The 20383-nt window shown below is 46.6% G+C and overlaps 1 protein-coding gene across 1 annotated transcript in view; it reads right to left on the reverse strand.

The window, feature by feature from the left end:
* Positions 1–4569: 4569 nt before the first annotated feature.
* Positions 4570–20383, reverse strand: part of dachc (dachshund c) — a 41073-nt gene continuing 25259 nt past the window's right edge. Inside the window, exons 4-11 of the mRNA XM_076982466.1 lie at positions 19083–19246; positions 17499–17634; positions 15355–15489; positions 9965–10110; positions 9359–9506; positions 7345–7488; positions 6764–6832; positions 4570–6089 (exon numbers count right to left, since the gene is read on the reverse strand). Coding sequence (XP_076838581.1) covers positions 6052–6089; positions 6764–6832; positions 7345–7488; positions 9359–9506; positions 9965–10110; positions 15355–15489; positions 17499–17634; positions 19083–19246 — 980 coding nt within the window. The 3' untranslated portion in view covers positions 4570–6051. The remainder of the gene's footprint in view (positions 6090–6763; positions 6833–7344; positions 7489–9358; positions 9507–9964; positions 10111–15354; positions 15490–17498; positions 17635–19082; positions 19247–20383) is intronic.

The following is a 20383-nucleotide window of genomic DNA, read 5'->3' on the forward strand; positions in this document are numbered from 1 at the left end:
ATCTGTTGGGTATTTGATACGTGTTGCGCGAGCTGGCGGCGATGCAGCGAGTGCTTTCAGGGAGCCGCGGGTTTTCATAAGCTAATCATGTAATTGGACACAATAGTCAATGACTAATGGAGATGGGTGAAAGCAGCCAGCTGTAACTATGGTGAACACGTCCCGGCCATTGCCAAGGCTTTATTATTGCCGCTGTTAAGTTGTGGTTAAGTTACTGAATACCGTGTTAGTGGTGTGTGTGTGTGTGTGTGTGTGAGAGAGAGAGAGAGAGAGAGAGAGAGAGAGAGAGAGAGAGGGAGGTGTGAGTGAGGGCTCGTACACGAAAGAGAGAGTGATGCCTATAGTGTATGTTTTGTGTACGTGTTGGGAAGAGAAAGGGGAAGATTGTCGTTGCGCTTGCGTGACAGAAGCGTTTTTGTGTGTGTGCGTGCGAGCGTGCGTGCGCGCGCTGGCGTTAGTGGGTGCCGGACGGAACCAACTACTCGTCCACATACCTTCTCTCTTACATCTCCAGCGATGGTCTTCATCACGAACACTTCACCTCGTGTTTACTACTGTTTGCATGTTACTCACGCTACACCCCCCATCCTTACATTTCTACCAAGAACCCTCTAGATCGCCCCCATCCAACCATCTCCACCCGCGTGCTGCCACAGTAATATTCATAATCACATCATCAGGTTTGTGAAAGCAGCCCGTAATGGCGGGGCCAGCGGGATGACTGGACGTGACTCACGTCTGCGTAAGTTAATGAGATGATCGGAAACCGAATACAGATGCTTCTACCAGTATTACAGCGGCGCCATTTGAAAGCAGTGGACTTGTTTGATTATTTATTTATTTTATAACCCAGGTTTATAGTTGGCTTTGTTTTTTGTCAGTCATCATGGTCAAGGTTGGGATTTCGGACGGTGAATCGGATCCCGACTCGGTGTAAACGGGGTGAAGCCCGGTTTAGGTTTAAGTAGGTATGTGGCTTCAGAGGCCTCATTTCCTCTCGTGTTGTTTCTGTTAAACACAGAACGTATCCAAACATCCTCCCTGCACCAGAGTAAGTGAAGCTGTATCGCACATGCTGCACTACAGGTCTCGTGCACTCTCGCTCTTCTTCTAGACAGGTAACACCTACTGCATGAAATATCCGCGCTGGGACAACTGTGTATGTGCTTTAAAGAAATGCTGAAATACACCGTTACATATTAGGAGCAGAACAAGTTTTTTTCTTTATTTTTCCTACAGAATAATTGTTCAAAAGTACTGCTGAAGGGTAAACTTTTGAATAGTTTTGAAATACTGGTTTGAATAGGAAGGGAACACTTAACTGAACCATCTAAAGAAGACCAAGGACGTCCTGAGAAGAAGTGTGTGCCTCATCTGTGTCAAACAAAAAGCACAAAGTTTAGCTGCCAGCCAGGAGGCCGGTGTTGAATAGATACTGCTCCCTGGTCCACCAGGCCATTACACTCCTGCTGCTGCTTTATGATGCAGGGAGCGTAATGATGGTTTAAATAACCTTCACCCTGAAATTCAGTCACAATAGATTATTATTTATATATTTTTTGCTATTTGTTTTGTAGACTCTAAAACCGTCTACAATTTCTATGAATGTTTTAGTCACATTCTTTGATGGCCTGACCACTGGGAGACTAACAGATGCTGTATAAGCCAAGCCAAAGAAAGAAATCAGTCTCAACCCAAGCCAGTGCTTGGATTTCTCTCCAGAAGCCCCTCTGAGCAAGAGTGGCAGATTATCTCTGAAACAGATTGTTGCCATGATTAATGAAAAAAGAATGAAGCAAAAAAAGATATATATATATATATATATATATATATATATATATAGATAGATAGAGAGAGAGAGAGAGAGAGAGAGAGAGAGAGAGAGAGAGCTGTGCAATTGGGGAGGGAGGGGTAAGGGGGGGCATGTCAGTGTGGGAGTTAAACTCAGGGACAAATGACTGTGTGCTTTCAGTAATGAAGAAAACCCAGATTTGTAGTCAGCAGTGTCTCCTGCTGTTTGCTTTGTCCATTAGAAGGAAATGAGCAGATGGCAGTTGGCTTTCTCTTGTTCTATCTCTCTCTCTCCCTCTCCTGTCCTCTCGCTCTGTCCATGACTGTTTCTCCACCCGTTCGTCTTGCTTTCTCCTCTTATCGTTTTCTCTCCGTTTCTTCATCTCCTTCTATCTCGGTCTCGCGGTTTTCCTTTCCCCCCTTTTCTGCTCCCCCCTCCCTCTGTTGTGTCTTTATTGTCCATTAATCTCTCTCCTCGCAGTCGAGCTGAGCGGTGAGCCGACAGCCAGTGCCCAGGGGATGACGGCGAAAACAAGCCGGTCCAGCTGTCAGGGGCCGACCAGGAGGGGCCATCGGTTCCCCCCGCGCCACCCATCGCTACCGTCAACCCCGGTGAACGCGCTCTTTCGCACGCGTGCGCGCACTCCAATAAAAACGCGGCGGCGGCGGCGGCGGCACTGGGAAACCATAAATACTCATTAGGGAGCCGTTGAGGGAGGAAGCGGGTGCTGAGAGAGCCGGAATGTGACAGAGCCGTCTGAGCGGCCGGCGGTGGTGTCCACCAGCATCTGTTCCACGTCCCGCTGACTAGTTGCAAAACGGATTAAAATGGCTCCCCCCCATGTGGAGGGTGTGTAAACCATCACTCAGAAGATTCTTTTTGGTGTCCTTGTGATCCCCCAGGACTTGTTGCAACCGGAGTGGCAGTTTTTGGACGCCACAACAACACCGGCATTTCAGACATAAATCAGCAATATGACTTGCCATTAAAGGGGTCTCAGACATTAAAATGTGGCGAAGCTGACAGCAGATGCGCAGGACACGTCTGTTCTCTGTCACACTCGTCACCGACAGGGCTAATAAACTCAGTAAATTCAGACGTAGTGTAGTCAGCTGGGCCCTTAAAACCGCAAGTCAAAAAAAAGTCCTTGTCGCTTTGAAGCAAATAGTGCTTATCTGTAACATTGCATCCATAAAAAGTGCCCTTTTGAAATGTATTCAATAGGCCTGCAGGTGGCAGTAAGGAATACACCGTCTTTCCTCCTTTATAGATGTGAGTCAGGAGGTGCAGCAAAGGTTGATCAAAGTAAACAATACAGTCTTGGGTCAAGAGCACTCAATTTACCAGCATTTCCTGTGAGGAGCGTACAGAGTGAAAAGCACCCGCCACTCCACCCTTTCGCCAATGAGACTCAATTTCACGGCACATTATTCGTGCGCCATTCTATCTTTCCCTAAACTTGCTTTTCTCTTTCTCTCCCTCCCGCACTCATTAGGAGCAGGAAAGAGCGACATGAATTAGTAATGGCAGAGAAAGGTTTGAAAAGCCGTCCGCATGCTCTCCTGCCCTTTCATTATCTGTTCACGGCCCATCGTTTTCATCCCTCTGGCGCGCTGGTTTAGATAACGCGTCCTCCGCCCTTACCTCGTGCTCAGACCGCTCCGAATACCACCACTAACACGGCCGCTAATGCACAATATCCCCTATGTGATTAGATTACATTGGTCTTATCTTCCTGTTTCATCCTGCCATGGCTTCGTCGCGCGACACTGAAGCGCCCCACGCAATTCCAGATTCTAACTCTTAATTGCTTTGTTAGGAATGTGTTGATTCCTAATGATGCCTTTGTGGGAACTTTGCTGTAGTTGGTGTACAGTGGTGCAGTAATAATGTGTGTCTGCTGCCCCTAGTGTTATAATTTTCAACTGCAGCTGAAACAACTTGGGGTGATTTTCTGGAAAGTCACATTAAATAACAAAATGTAGATTTGCAACTGAAAATAGTTTTTTTCTTTTTTAGTTCGTCCCATGAGAGGAATCTGCCAAGACTTCCATTCCTGGAAAATGTAATAACATTTCCTCTCCATGTTCCTAACCACTTGTATGGAGGAAAGTCCATGCTTGGCAGACCAATGACATGGTGCATTTTCAGCTTAAGAAGCAGCAGTTTGTTTAGCTGCCTATCTGAGATCGTCTGAGTGGGCCTGAGTAGGGAAAGTCAGTAGGAGTCTGTTTTTCTTTGCCCTGGAACCTTGCCAAGATAGTCTCAAAAGCAGCCATGATTCACAGTCCATTCATGTTATACAATAGACATGTTTATGTGGGGTTATTCTTTTTAGACCTCCCTCCCATCACACACACACGCACACACACACACACACACACACACACACAGACATAAAGAATCACCCCATCCATCTTTTTTTTAACAAAAGTTAACCGGTTGAAAATTGCCTAAAGGATATTGCATATCTCAGAACCTGAAATCCGACCCAGAAGGGAAAATCCGATCCAACGGCTTTTAAACAACGGCCTCCAGAGGTTCCACAATAGTGGAGAAGGCAGAGTGGAGTAAGAAAGGGTCACACAAATGAAGGTCTCAGACCTTTAAAGGGTCAGTTTACTGCACTTTGTACAAACACACAAAATGTCTTTCTTACTCAACGTTTATTGTATTTTGAGCCTCATAACTAAGCCTCACTTCCTGTAGCTTAAAAAAATGGAGGTAAAAGGTTAAAACATTATTTACAATAAATAACCAAATGCAGTCAGTGCTGAGTCAACAAATGTGATGCCTTTATTTACTATTATTCTTTTACTTATGGAAAGTGCTTGGTATTAGTGTTTGGACTTTGACAAAAATGATCTGAGCTTCTATCAGGTGGCCATGAACAACATGCTCATGTGAATGAGTCCTGGAAAGTGCTTAAATGTGGAATTTATAATATTAAAATATGTTGAGTCAGAGATCACTGAATAAAGACCTTAAACAGTGAAGTATACTGAATTCATTTTGAAGTGTAGTTTGGATTGATATCGTATCTGATTTTGTATAACAAATACTTTTACAAGGCTGTTTGGGCTGCGTCTTACAGGTTGTCCCAGGAGGCGTCATTCAACATTCTCTTTCTATTTATTATGGCAATACTGGAAATTTACATGTCAGAAACGTTGATGAAACCTTTCACAGAATATCTTTGGCATCAATGTTTATAGCATGCTCACCTCTTAATCTGGATTGCAGTGCCAGGGTGCAGGCAGCGGGACTTCTGAAGGCAGCAATACTCTAGACGGGATTGGGGTGATTCTCACCTCTGACCTCGTAACAACCGTCATGAGTGACATGGGATGCATGCGGACTAAAACTTGCTTGAAAGCTGTGTCTCTGAACCAGGTGAAAAAATACTTTATTATACATCAGATGAACACGGCACAAGCAAGAACATGCCAACATGCTTCTCTTAGTCAGCAGTGAGGATGGGTTATGGACTGGACTGAAATAATAATAATAATAATAAATTAGATACCAGGTATTTTCATTAAAGAGGTTTGTATTGATATCCTAATAGATCTACAACATACACAGTATTATCTCTACACATTTATGTACACTTTCAAAGTCGGTATTTTTTGAGACATCTCTACTAATCCTACATATAACAAAGACAAGACAAAAAATATATATGGACAACGTTCTTTTGAAGACGACTACAGAAACACATTTTTAAATGTCATGTTGATAACTGATGGACAACCAAATGAGCTCAAATCATCAGGCTCTTCCTACACCTCCTGAATGTAATAATGCACCATAAATACTTATGACATACAAACAGAAGGAGGGCTGGAAAAAGAGAAACTCTCCAATTGACGTATTTTCAGCTTCAGTGTAGGGTGGCTGGTATAACTGTCCTAGAAAACATGGTCACCCAGTTCAGCACTGGGAATCGTCCATGGGATAAAGCGCCCAGCAGGGCGGCGCTGTTTCAACACTGCCTGCCTTCAGCAGCTGCAGTAGAAGAAAGTGTGTTGCCGTGGCGAAGCGACGTCACAACGTGTGGGTGGCACACTGAAGACATCGATTTCCAATGCCTGTGGGCGTCTCCGTGAGTCCTTGCAGTAATGTACAGACATCATCCCTGCGGGGCCTCTGCAACGTCTCCAGCCCACTGATAGAATCGATTGTTGTGATTATTCAGTCCGTCGACCCCCTTCCCCCTTCTGGATTGATTGGCATGTTTTAGCCCCGCCTCTGTTTCCTCAGTACATCACTGCAGACTTCAGGAAAAGGCGTCCGTCTGTCAACAGAAACGAAGGCACCAGTGAATGGAGGGAAATACTTTTCTTGAACATTTGCCAAATCAGACAGATGTACCCTACAATGTTTAATAAATAGTTTGGTCCATAAGGTTGTGTTCTAACACAAGCAGATTTCAAAATGAGATGAAAGGTTTGTTAGGAGAGAAGACACTACATTAGAATAAATGTCAACCAAAACAAAGCGTGCCCACGCGCTCTTGACCAAGACAAAAAAACAGAAAGAAAATGCTTTGAAAGATTAATTACTACATGTAAATTATGCAAATTAGGCCCATGCAAATATTTCATGAGGACAATTAAGAGAGCCATTAATTACTGCCCCCCGTTCGTTTTTCCCCCTCTCTCTCTTTTTTTTGCTTCACTGACATTCAATTTAATTTCCCTTTCAATGCGTTAGATGTTTAATCTTCCAACAAAGGCTCCCTGACACACTTTCTGATCACATGTCCCACCTCCTAGACATGCGAGTAGGACACTGAGACCACGGTTGAACTGACACTGTACAAGCTTTGTATGCTAAAACCCCTATGAACTCGCACAAAGAGAACCTGTAGCAGCCACTGGTGAAACCTACTCGAAACCTAAACGAAGAAATTACAGTACCCAGATCCCAAACCACAAAAGACTGGCAGAAGTGGACATTGGACATTACCTGGTATCGTCCTGTCTGTGTCCGTTCTGTCATTGCTTAGCTCGGTCTCCATGTCCTGAGCAGGAGGATCTGGGACACATTGAGATTGTCATTTGTTTATTTTACTTAATGCAATGAATAGAGACCCAGTAAGAGCGACTGACGCTCCGGTGTCCAGCACCAGCCCCGCCGGTCCAGCCCAGTTGGATAATTTCCCCTAGCACTAGCATGCCTGCTGAACCTGGTAGTTAATTTGATGTTGGTGAGGTGGATCCCCCTGTAGGCCTACTGCACCTCTGCTCCTGACGCTACGACTGAAAAAGCTTACTGCAGTCTACTGGCACACACTTTTACACACATTTAAATGTGCAAAATTACTGTCCACCATAATGGTATGCCATTGTCAATGCAGTTTGCGGTGTGTTAGCATTTCAGTGTTTTAGCATTTCAGTGCGTCAGCATATTGGCATGTTAGCAAATTAGCATTTCATCTCATTAGCATATTAGCGTGTTAGCATATTAGCGTGTTGGCGTTTCAGCATGTTGCCACATCAGTGTGTTAGCATATTAGCATTTCCACAAGTTGCCGTCATTGCCCCCACCATCCGGGCTGCGGCCGTGCTCACTGGCCGTTGTCTGCTGCAGCGTCTTCTCGGCCTGGTCCCGCCGCTTCGACTCGTACTCCAGGGCCTCCTGCAGCTTCCGCTTCGTCTTCTTCTCTTTCTTCAGCCGCTTCTGGATCAGAGCTAGAGAGGAGCGTGCCCAGAAACACCCAGGTTGTCTAGTGCTCAGATTATATTCCCTATATTCACATAAATTAGCTCAAAACTATACAGCTTTAAGTAACCCTATGCTTGAATTACGTTAATTAGAAAACTTGATTAGTAAAATGGCACTTTATACTTTTTCCATATCAATACACAGATGAATCTGAGTAGGTGAACCTGAAATCTGAACCCAACGTCTCCGTTTTTTGTTGTTTTGTAATAGTGGAGATAAATTTAAGAAGTTCAGAGCCACAAGAAAATGTTTGCTATTCACTGCAATGCTCTCATGTTTTGTATGATCCCATTTCATGTACATTTACGGCACTGAGCAGATGCTTTTATCCAGAGCGACTTAAAAATTATACACAGGTCTGGGATCAGCTGTTATATTTTCATCCTGTCCATTCATCATTGGAGACAAGCAAGCAGAACAGGCAGTTGTAGAGTTGAAACGCGCCTCCATAATACATCGACGATTATCTGCTGTGCTCCATTTATTTACTGTGTGTGGTGCACATTAACACAGCATTTCTGTTTATAGAAATAAGAAATTATTCATATTTACACCATTGCATGTACTTGTAAATTACAGTATCACAATTAGTGTGAACCTGTGTGTGTGTGTGTGTGTGTGTGTGTGTGTGTGTGTGTGTGTGTGTGTGAACCATGTGTATATTTGCATGCGTGCCTTTGCTCTCTCTCTCTCTGTGTGTGTGTGTCCGTTGCTAAAAGAAAGTGCTGAACTTGCAGTCGTATTTGCCAGCTGACACACAGTGTGGGTGATATTAGGGCTAGGCAGTGAAGAGCTTCGTAATTAAACAACATTAATTAAAGCTGCATGTATCCCCATAACTGCGACGCTGCCACATTATGGCCGTCTCCATGTGTGCCGATTGAGTCAGAACTACACCGGTGTAATCTAGCGAACGTCAGGAGGAGGGTGGGGGACGGGGTTGCATCTGATCCGTTCCTGGTGGTTGGTTCTTCTGATCACTCATGCATGTGCATCTGAGTGTGTATGTGTATCAGAGCTGCGATTCGTCTGTTTCCTTCCTGTTCGTCTGATAAGGGTGCAGGCGGGTAAAGGACAGCCGCGCTCTCTATTGGTCGCATATAGGTGACTGGTCCCGCCCCCTTGCCCCGATCAGACTCGCTGTGACAGGAGGCAGGAGGTGCAAACCTGTGTGTGCTTGCTGGTAGGAAACCCTTGGTTCATGCATTAAGGTAACCAGACGATGAGGCAAATGTGTAATTTGAAAAGTTGAAATCAGCGTATCGCCTGTGGTTTGCTGCATTTCTGATTAAATGTTCTGCGATTTAGACTTGGAGTTGATTACACAACAGAAACTGTTGACAGATGAAACCTGTTGGGTTCAAATCGATTCTCCCTGGTGTGTGCACCCTGGATTGGTCTGAAAGTGTCTGATTGGACATCAGGGGGTTAAGGCCATTGTGGGTTGATGGTATACTAGTGTTGTTCTGGGCACAGACTGGTTAGCTGCACAGCATTTGTTCTGACTACATTACCCTACATGGAATAAATGTTGAAGGGTGGATCTGGCATTTAAACCCTTTACTGAAACAGCCGCTGATTGTCCACACCAGCGTGTTGTGAGCTGGGTGCTAACAATGGTACAACTTTCACCTGTCCGACAATCACAAAGTTATGATGTGAAAAGTAAAAACTGATCCTAGATCAGTATCCTGAGAGTGTAATACATGCAACAAAATACAGATTTCTTTTTCGACATATGTCTGACATGAGCTGTCGCTGAACCATGAAACGCTGGGCATGGTGTTTTACTGATTCCAGATCAGGTGTTTTTGCCGGGTGGGGGCGGACTCTGACCTCGGTTCTTCTGCTCCACACACAGCTGCCTCTCCAGTGTCTCGCGGAGCTCGCGCTCCCTACACAGCTCCATCTTCAGCTCCGTCTTCTCCAGCTGCACCTGCTTCTCCTGCGCTCGCGCGTTGTCCACGGCAACCTTCAGCAGACCCTGCAAACATTTCACGTGCCACGTTGCAGGTGGTCATGGTTGACGTTTGAATTCTGGGTCTAAACTTAGTTTTACTTTTATGTTTCGTGTTCTAGTGTTGATAATTCTATTTTGTAAGTAGACCATATTTTCTAAATCAAAAACTGATTTTATATTTTGGCCTTTTTTCAGTTTAAGTCTGTTAATTTCTCATTAATACGATTGAAACTAAATGATTACAGGTTTTAAGCATGAACAAGTTCTAGAGTTCGGTAATCTGTTTGTTACCCACATGTTTAAGTATTATAAACATGTAAGTCTATTGGACAGTCAATTTATTAACTAAGAAACAACTTCAGACACATCAAAGATTCAAACAAAAAACATCCAGTTTCTAGTCTAACAGTTATCGTCATGGAGATCCACCACAAGCTTTTCCTGGGCCAGCGGTGTGTGTTCATTCTGAGAATGGCTCTTGCCTGGATGTTGGTGAGGAGGGTTTCTATGGAGGACAGGCCCTCTGGGAAGAGCAGTGGTCCGGGGAAGCCTGCTGGTAGGGTGGGCCCGCTGTGAGACACTCTCTCGTAGCCCTCCCGCGACGTGGGTCTGCACAGCACGCTCTCGTCTACAACGACAAACACACACCACATTGGGGCGTTGAAACTACATTTGTTTGATCAATGCAACAACTGAAATAATCCAGCGCATTAATAAGCTATAGCGAAGCATCTCTCCAGTTTTGTTTGTTGTTCCATGAATCATAAGCACGACGAGACCTAGAGGAAAACACAACGACACAACGACACAACCCCGTGGAATTCTGCAGTCTCCACACAGTATCTGTTCCGGTTCTCAGTATGTACGAACCGAAACAATGCGACGCACGCTCGGAGTGGGGGGTCCGTGTCATTTTTGCTACAAGAGCCATCTTGTCTTCCTCGGTGAAACGACGCATCTTTATATGCAGAGCCGGCCGTGTTGGAGGCACAGCTCCAGGGCACGACGCCAGGCCGCTCTAATAACAGTCCAAGGTCGTTACGGCACATCAAAGCTACTTTGTGTTTCTAATGCGCCCCATGTCACCCAGCCTGAGTAAATGTCAGTCTGATAATTTGCTGAGAGTCAGCAGGTTCTCTCCCCTCTGGCCTTGGGACAGTAAATCTCCGATACTTCTCTGCGGTGCGACCTCCACGTGCTGGTCCTAGATCAGTCCAGTTTTAGATTTTCTTTTTAGGGCTTCTCTTTGTGTTGAAGAACGTACTTTTTAACAAAGCTCCCCACATAGACACCTGCTATTTTAAACATTGGGTCAAGGCATTGGGCTTAAGGTTTCGATTATAATTACAGCAACAAAAGGAAGCACAGATCTGAGACCTGCGCTTAAACAAGGCAGACATACGCTACTGTGTGACTACGAAACAGGGTTGTTTTTGATCAGGCCGAAGCCTTGATCTCGTCTCCAGTCACTTCAAAGGGTCGGCTAATGTATAGTGCCTTACGGTATGGACCACAGCAAAGAAGCCCAACTGACTTATTACACATCTCTGCCGAGACCCTCTCATGTTTTTACAATTGTAACTTAAAGCACTATGGTTTACAGTCTAACGTCCAAGCGAGTCAATATGAAACATGGTCTCTAACAGTCCTGCATTTTTAATCACCGTTTTCTTCGGAGTAAGCTACACAACTGTTGTTAAACATCTACAAGGAGACCATTAAGCCATTTTCAGTGTTGCCGTACGGCAACATTACACCCATAATGCAACGCGTTCAACCATCGTTGGCTTCAAAGCTAACAAGGACGTCTTGATACCTATCGCCCACCATAATGGATAGTGCTACTATACAAGACGTCACACTAGAGCCATGGCGAAGCATGTGCTGCTCCATGCTGGTGCGGTTCGGAGTCGTTGAGTGCTTTGTTTATGACCTGAAAGGCTGTATGAGAGCATGCATCAACAGGGCAGTAAAAGACTCCACCGGGGTCCCTTCCAGAGAGCTGAGCAGCATACTGGCACAGTAAGACCAGATGGGCTCTCTTCATTTAGAACGGCTGCCTTAGAGGCTCCTGGAGTTTGCACGTTTGTGTGTGTGTGTGTGTGTGGGCATGTGTGCACGTGTGTGTTTGTGTGTGAAAATCTAGCAGTAATAACTGGCTCTGCACACTCTAATAAAGCGTGCTGTAGGGGGAAGGTGACTTTCTCTTTAAACACATCTGCCTTATTTCCATAACCCCGTGTCCGTCCATATGGGCCGGCCGCTCCCCTCGCCGCTGGCTGGAACGAACAGTCTTTCCCCGTATGTTCAGGAGAAGGGATCCCTACTGACAAGGTGTGGCTATCTGGTATAGTGATCGTAAAAATGGGAAAAGACGAACGTAAACGATAACGCGTGGTACTGTATGGCCGTGAGGTGACGGTGAGTTAACGCCGCACTCAGAGCAGCGTTAACACCGGCCTGGTAAAGGGGGAGAGCATTCAAAGTCATATGCGACAATTTTACAGTACTCTTGTTTTGCGGTACATTTGTGAATCATATACCTACCTGTAAAGTATATAAGAACACGGTTACCAAAAGAAACTATTGTTTACCGTCATAACCATTTGACCAATACTAGTCCTATCTGATAATCTGACCAATTATACTGTAGTCTGATAATCTGTTGATCACCTCCATTAAGATTCTTAAATTCATTCAAGAAAATGACAGTAATCCTACACCTTATATTTAAGTTGCATCTATGAATATACGTATCTACCTATATGTTATATCTATGTGCACTGGGTCCATCTCCTAGAATTTCAGAATCACTGCAAAGCTGATGAAGGACATCTGGGGTGTGTGTGTGTGTGTGTGTGGGGGGGGGGGGGGGGGTAGGATATCTTCTTCAAACACAGCTACATGCGATCACATCATATTCAAGGTTGCGTTGAACAAGTCGCTTTAGACAGTTTCTGCTGAAGCGGCAGTTTGGACTTATAAGACATGAGAGGTTGATGCAGTGTGGGAGCACTTTAATTGCTTTAAGAACAATCTGTGGTTAAAAATATTCCACTTATCTTTGCTCCATAGATGGTGTGAGTGGGGGATGATATGAAAGGACAGGCTATTTTTACAGGGCAGCGCTGTGGGCAAAAAAGGAAATATTTGGAAGTCATAATGAAGCTCTGGACTCCATTTTCTCTTTCTTCCTCTCTCTTTGTTTCTTTCTTAATAGCCGTTTCACTACTTGTTCTGTTGATTCTTTCTTCTCTTTCTCTGGTTCATTCAGTTCTCTCTAACTCCCTGTGTTGGGGCTTCATGGCTTCTCTCTCTCTCTCTCTCTCTCTCTCTCTCTCTCTCTCCCTCTCTGGTCGGGTTGTCAGTAGCTCTGCCCCTGCTAGAGCACCACACTTCCATTCTTGGATGTCCTTCACTTTTTAAAAAGCACATTAAAAGTCTCAGTGTAGCTCTTTGGCCGGACTGTGCTTTAAGTACATATAGCAGTATAGAGGATCCATTTAAACGAGCAGGTGCTCAAAATCTCACCTTCTGACTGCTGTCTGATAAAGTCGTGATTAGATTTAACTGCCTCTTGCTCCACCCTGCTCCATCTCTGGATTCACTTAGCTGACCAAAGCATCTTTATCTGATCCACCCGTCTTGGCAGGGGAGAGGCGTGCTGTCACATTCAAGGTGTTTCAGAGATGAAAAACAATCCGTCCATTGCTCCCCCCCCCCCCCCCCCCTCGCGCTCTCCCAGCTGAAAAAGCCGAGCGGCCCCAGGAATGTGATTAACATGTCAGCCGCCAGAGCGCTCAACGGCAGGGGGTCTTGTGCCGTCCCCGCTGAACTAAGGTGGCCCCGGAGGGACAGTTAGAGCTGAGTTAGCACAACCCCCCTCCGCACACACCCCCTCAACCCACCGCCTCATTGCTCTCCGCTGAAACCCCATTGATCCTACCATCGAATCAGTACACACACTCGTGCTTTCCTGCAACCAACTCCAGCACTTTACTCTGATCACAAACACTCCTCCTCAAACCAAGGTCATTCTCTCTTGTTTCACAGTAGAAGTGCGTGTGTGTGCGCGCGTGTATGTGTGTGTGTGTACGGTGGGGTGCTCGGGCAGGCGAGGGGCGGCATCTTTGAGCCCAGCCGTCTTTCAGGAGCCGAGAGAAGGATGTTTTGATTTCTGATCTTGACACTTTCAGTTCTCCCCCCTGAAGATTCAGTTGAAAGCAATGACAGAAAGGTCCTGGCTAGTCCACGCTGTCATGAATAGTAAAAAGGTCCTCCCTGCACAGACTAGGGGTCTCAGAGTCTTCCCTTTAGTGGAAGGCAGTCTGATCTTTGAGGGACAACACTTTTCTCACTCTTAGCAAGTACTCTGTACTTAGCGAGTACTCGGTGGGCCCTGTGGGCAGATTACACTTCCAAATGTTCCAAATGACAGCATTTCAACAATGATGATTCAGGACAATGCTTGAGAATCGACACTGTGTCCTTTAAAAAACTATCAACTTTGAAACCGGGGTGAAGATGTCTTACTGAATATGCGGGCCTGTGTGTGAGTAGCACAAGTTCTGTGATCCCTCTTCCATGTCATATGAGGAACCTGGCAGACTTTCACTGCTCCAACATTTTTAAATGATTTGTGATTAAAACAAATTGAGTTTTAACGTCTGCCTTCATTCTACATTACAGCTCATTAAACCTTGGCTCTTATAAACTGTTCAGCCTAGGCCTGGCGAGCAGATCGCAGAAGAAACTGGCTACGATTTAAACAGCTTCTCAATTATCTGCCTAAACTCATTGGCTGGTCATGCCTGACGACTGCAAGCGCTGTGTCTGTTTATCACGCGGCGCTCATCTCGCTAGGAGAGCGCGCGAGCAGCGCTTGTTCTCATTAATTTAATGCACCGTGGCTCGACTCATCATCGTTTGCGTCTTACTCCAGCGTGACTTTTATTAAGCGCCCTTCTAACCGCCTCTGCTAAACCAGATTGGCGTTCGAGCGTCTCGCGCGACATCTCGCGCCGTCATTTCCCGCCGAACAAACCGGTTCTTCCGAGTCTAAACGAACGAGCCTGACCCAGCGTGCACGCGCCTAACACACGGGCGCGTGCGCGGCACTGCGGCTGACGCGGTCGTGTCGTCGCTCTCCGCGCGCCGCGACGAGAAAATTCTGCTGACTACTTGCCCTTGCAAAAGTCCTCATTAAGCTAATGAAAGCCTTCAAACGCAGAAACCAAACAAGGGTTCTGGGAGGTTATTACAGAAAATTACACCTCCAGGAGAGCCGGGGCAAGAGGGGGAGGAGGGGAAGGAAAAAAAGGCTGTTCATTAATTCACGCTTTGCAAATCGCTAACTAATTTAGCCTCACTGCCATCGCTTTTCCCGCCTAATGGATTATTTTCATAGAAATGTAAGCGAGTGTGGGTTTAAAAAAAAAAATATTCCTGGAACACGCACTTGGAGACCCCATGCACGGACGAAGAGAAAACATACTGAATTTTAATTCACATTAACACACATCAGAGGAGAGCTGATCACACTCGCGAGTGTTCCAACTGCAGAACTGTATGGACAGGCAGCCTGGAAACACACAGAAGCCCCTATATGTGTGTGTGGCTCGACAAACCTCCGCTTCAAATGGAGAATATTAAATTATATTACATTTAATACATATATAGTTTAAATCCATATTTTAACAGTATTTTGATCCTTTATTATATAGTCTAATAGAGATACTAGATTACAGTTCACTATAAAGGGCGTAATGAAACAGAACAAGATGAAAGGCTGCTTTCTGTTTCCTGTTGGCCGGTTATTTGTGAAGGTTGGAGGTTGTAACGGCAGCGTTTGACCTTCGCCTGCGTATCTGACCTTTGTCCGCAGGCGTCCTCCTCGTGTCGTGGCCTGAGTCTTGGGTTGCCAGGTCACCCTCTTTCGGACCCGGGGGCGCGCTAGGAGACAGTCCCAGCAGGGCGTGTCCGAGGGAAAGACCGTTCTGGTGCAGGTCTGATGGGAGAGATATAGAGGGAGACACAATGGTTTTACACACAGCCAAAATCCCAATAAAAATGACCGTGTTGCATTAGGGTTTCTCCAGCACGCCCGTACATACTACTTCCTGTTCTAACCCACGGCATTCATGCACTGACTGCCAGGCCTTCTTGCACTTGAGCAAGCTGGATAGATGCTCTCTCAGAGCTGTGGGCCATACACGGTTAAAGGTTAGGGGTTAAAGGTTAGAGGGCGCAGCAGCACAGGATGTGAAACATAAACAAGTTTCATCCACCCTGCAGAATCCCCCGTAAAAATTCTACTTGATCATTATACAGTGGTCCTTTGCTTGAATAAGGTTAAAAAAAACCAAATCTTATCCACTATAAGCTTTAAATCAATAATGACATCAGATAGCTTGGTAGGTTATAATACAAAGTGCTTGGACGTTCTCCACCTCTAATGTGAACATGAGCTAACTGGACAGGTCTGCACAGCCTCCGTCTCCCCCAGCAGACGCCCTGCGTGATGCTGAGGTCACACACTCGTATCGGTTACCCAAGGCATAACTTTCGTATTAACGGGGATAATAAAAGAAGAAAGCGTGACATGTTCTCGTGTAGTTTTATTTCCGGGAGCGAGGTCCAGATTCTCTGAAAGGTTTGCTTTCAGCAGATTATACAGCAGGTATCATCTTCTGCTTAACGCTAAAAGCCCACCGTGCTCGCGAGACTGCACGCACTGTCCAGTCACACATTATCATAAAAGCATATTTCCCCAAGTGCTGTGTGAGTGGACTCTGTAGTTCTGAGCTGGTGTGAGTGTGTGTGTGTGTGTGATTTGTTTGGTGAAAGCAGTAAAAAGCAAAATGGTCAGTGGTCAGTGTTTCTAACAACATTACACAGGGCCCACATTATGAGCTGTGAAGGACTCTGGGAATTCAGATATTAAAGATAAAAATGAAACAAAAAAGGAGGGAAATCCTCAAAAGTGCTTTATTAAAGTGGAATTCTTCGCTCTGCTGAGAAGGGGGGTGTCAGCTTTTCATATTTAATTTCCTTACAGCTGTCTGAAGTTTAAACCAGAGGTCCCCCCCCCCCCCCTTTATCTAATATGATTCATTGAAATGTGACAAAAAGGCTTTGGATGTCACCCCTACATGTTGAGACAGATCTGAGGGGGCGGGCTTATAGAGGAGAGGGGGCGGGTGTATAGAGGAGAGGGGACGGGCGTATAGAGGAGAGGGGGCGGGTGTATAGAGGAGAGGGGGCGGGTGTATAGAGGAGAGGGGGCGGGTGTATAGAGGAGAGGGGGCGGGTGTATAGAGGAGAGGGGGCGGGTGTATAGAGGAGAGGGGGCGGGTGTATAGAGGAGAGGGGGCGGGTGTATAGAGGAGAGGGGACGGGTGTATAGAGGAGAGGGGGCGGGTGTATAGAGGAGAGGGGGCGGGTGTATAGAGGAGAGGGGGCGGGTGTATAGAGGAGAGGGGGCGGGTGTATAGAGGAGAGGGGGCGGGTGTATAGAGGAGAGGGGACGGGTGTATAGAGGAGAGGGGGCGGGTGTATAGAGGAGAGGGGACGGGTGTATAGAGGAGAGGGGCCGGGCGTATAGAGGAGAGGGGGCGGGTGTATAGAGGAGAGGGGGCGGGTGTATAGAGGAGAGGGGGCGGGTGTATAGAGGAGAGGTGGCGGGCGTATACAGGAGAGGGGGCGGCCGTATAGAGGAGACGGGGTGGGTGTTTACAGAAGAGGGGGCAGGCCTATAGAGGAGAGGGGTTGGGTGTATACAGGAGAGGGGCCGGGCGTATAGAGGAGAGGGGGCGGCCGTATAGAGGAGAGGGGTTGGGCATATACAGGAGAGGGGGCGGGCGTATAGAGGAGAGGGGGCGGGTGTATAGAGGAGAGGGGTTGGGCATATACAGGAGAGGGGGCGGGCGTATAGAGGAGAGGGGGCGGGTGTATAGAGGAGAGGGGTTGGGCATATACAGGAGAGGGGGCGGGTGTATAGATTGGAGGGGGACGTACGTGGTCTGTCCGACGAGCTCTCGGTGTGGGCGGGTGAACTTGATGCACTGCTGCTCTGTCTGGAGGACAGGTGGCTGGCTGACCGACGGCCATCGTCCAAGGATGGGGCTGGAGACGGGCTGTCTGGAACACGCTCCTGAAACAACACACACACACACACACACACACACACACACACACACACATAATCATTGGTTTTATAAAGCTTTACATAAGTTCAGATGTACTCATCTTTTGCATCATGAAGGTCATTTTTAGCTGCTGTCTTGTTTTGCCTGTGTTGCCATTGTGGAACTAGCTGTATTTTTAGCTGAAGAACTTTAGTGTGTGGACCCAGCAGTGAGATACAGTGTACTGCAGTGTGGACCCAGCAGTGAGAAACAGTGTACTGTACTGTGGACCCAGAAGTGAGATACAGTGTACTGTAGTGTGGACCCAGCAGTGAGATACTGTGTACCGCAGTGTGGACCCAGCAGTGAGATACAGTGTACCACAGTGTGAACCCAGCAGTGAGATACAGTGTACCACAGTGTGAACCCAGCAGTGAGATACAGTGTACCACAGTGTGAACCCAGCAGTGAGATACAGTGTACCACAGTGTGAACCCAGCAGTGAGATACAGTATACCACAGTGTGAACCCAGCAGTGTACTGTAGTGTGGCTGTGGACCCAGCAGTGAGATACAGTGTACCACAATGTGAACCCAGCAGTGAGATACTGTGTACCGCAGTGTGGACCCAGCAGTGAGATACAGTGTACCACAGTGTGAACCCAGCAGTGAGATACAGTGTACCACAGTGTGAACCCAGCAGTGAGATACAGTGTACCACAGTGTGAACCCAGCAGTGAGATACAGTGTACCACAGTGTGAACCCAGCAGTGAGATACAGTGTACCACAGTGTGAACCCAGCAGTGAGATACAGTGTACCACAGTGTGGACCCAGCAGTGGGATACAGTGTGAATCCAGCAGTGAGATACAGTGTACCACAATGTGAACCCAGCAGTGAGGTACAGTGTACCGCAGTGTGGACCCAGCAGTGAGGTACAGTGTACTGCAGTGTGAACCCAGCAGTGAGGTACAGTGTACTACAGTGTGAACCCAGCAGTGAAATACAGTGTACCACAGTGTGAACCCAGCAGTGAGGTACAGTGTACTGCAGTGTGAACCCAGCAGTGAGGTACAGTGTACTACAGTGTGAACCCAGCAGTGAGATACAGTGTACCACAGTGTGATCCCAGCAGTGAGGTACAGTGTACCGCAGTGTGAACCCAGCAGTGAGGTACAGTGTACCACAGTGTGAACCCAGCAGTGGGATACAGTGTGAACCCAGAAGTGAGGTACAGTGTACCACAGTGTGAACCCAGCAGTGGGATACAGTGTGAACCCAGAAGTGAGGTACAGTGTACTACAGTGTGGACCCAGCAGTGAGGTACAGTGTACCACAGTGTGAACCCAGCAGTGGGATACAGTGTGAACCCAGCAGTGAGGTACAGTGTACCACAGTGTGAACCCAGCAGTGGGATACAGTGTGAACCCAGAAGTGAGGTACAGTGTACTACAGTGTGGACCCAGTGTGTATACCTTAATGACCGAGGTGGCCATTCTGGATGGAACTTGGGCGGCGGCGGCCATGTTGGCGATGGTGTTCAGGTGGTTCATCTGGTTCATCGCCATGGTGACTGAGGCAGGTGGCAGGCTGACTGGGATAAGTGGGTGTGACATCATCATGAAGGGCAGCTCCAGACCTTTCAGGCACCAGGAGAAAATTAGCACAGAGTATTAGCACAGAGTATTACACAGAGTATTAGCACAGAGTATTACACAGAGTATTAGCACAGAGTATTAGCACAGAGTATTACACAGAGTATTAGCACAGAGTATTACACAGAGTATTAGCACAGAATATTGGCCATGGAATCTTACTCATGTATCAGAAAATACACTATAAACGACTCATTCTTGTGCTCTATTCTAGTTTATCCCCAAAATAATGATTAAAGTAATACAGAAAACAGCTACTTAAGTGTGATGGAATCTGAATAAGCATTTCATTTAAAATGTAATTTAGTTCATTAAGCCTGATTATTACAAATAGCTCTAAATGAAAACATTGTCATTACCATTACTTATTCTAAATATGCAAGTCAGTCACATCTTCATAAAACATTTTTGCTAAAGCCTCAAAGCGGAGTTAATTATGGAGAGCGTTCCTGTTCGCCCTCGCTGTGCTCTCGCTCTTGTAGATTCAGCGGGTGTGTTCAGATCTGCTGGAGTCTGCCGTGCACTACAGACCAATTAACTGCTCCTCCAACCGCTGCACAAGCCTCCATCCATAACGACCCGGTGATAAATTAGACCACGGATGCTATTTGTAGCACAACATGCAGCGTGACAACAGCAGGGGCGAAAGTCGAACTGCCTGTCCCCATTCACTGATGGCCTGTTTGTTTAGGCTGCCGAGCTGATGCAGAGAGACGGCAGATCCAGAGCTGGGCTTTGGAGGAGTGTGTGTGTGTGTGTGTGTGTGTGTGTGTGTGTGTGTGTGTGTGTGTGTGTGTGTGTGTAAGTGTGTGTGTGTAAGTGTTTGTGTGTGTGTGTGTGTGTAAGTGTGTGTGTGTAAGTGTGTGTGTGTGTGTGTGTGTAAGTGTGTGTGTGTGTGTGTGTGTGTGTGGAGGCGTAAAGGCAAAGCAATCTGATCCCCTCTCTGCTGGACAGGTCAGTGCTGCAGGTTCTGTTGAGTTTCTCAGCTGCAGCTCACTGTTAGCCTCTTTGAAAGTGCAGGTGAGATGAAAGAGAGGTGAGGAGTAGAGGGAGGGAGGGAGGGAGAGTGAGGGAGGGAGGTCTTTTTCCCCTCAAAGACCCACCAGCATATCCATCAGTCT

The sequence above is a fragment of the Brachyhypopomus gauderio genome, chromosome 20 (assembly GCF_052324685.1).
Source record: "Brachyhypopomus gauderio isolate BG-103 chromosome 20, BGAUD_0.2, whole genome shotgun sequence".
In the NCBI taxonomy this organism is placed as follows: domain Eukaryota; kingdom Metazoa; phylum Chordata; class Actinopteri; order Gymnotiformes; family Hypopomidae; genus Brachyhypopomus; species Brachyhypopomus gauderio.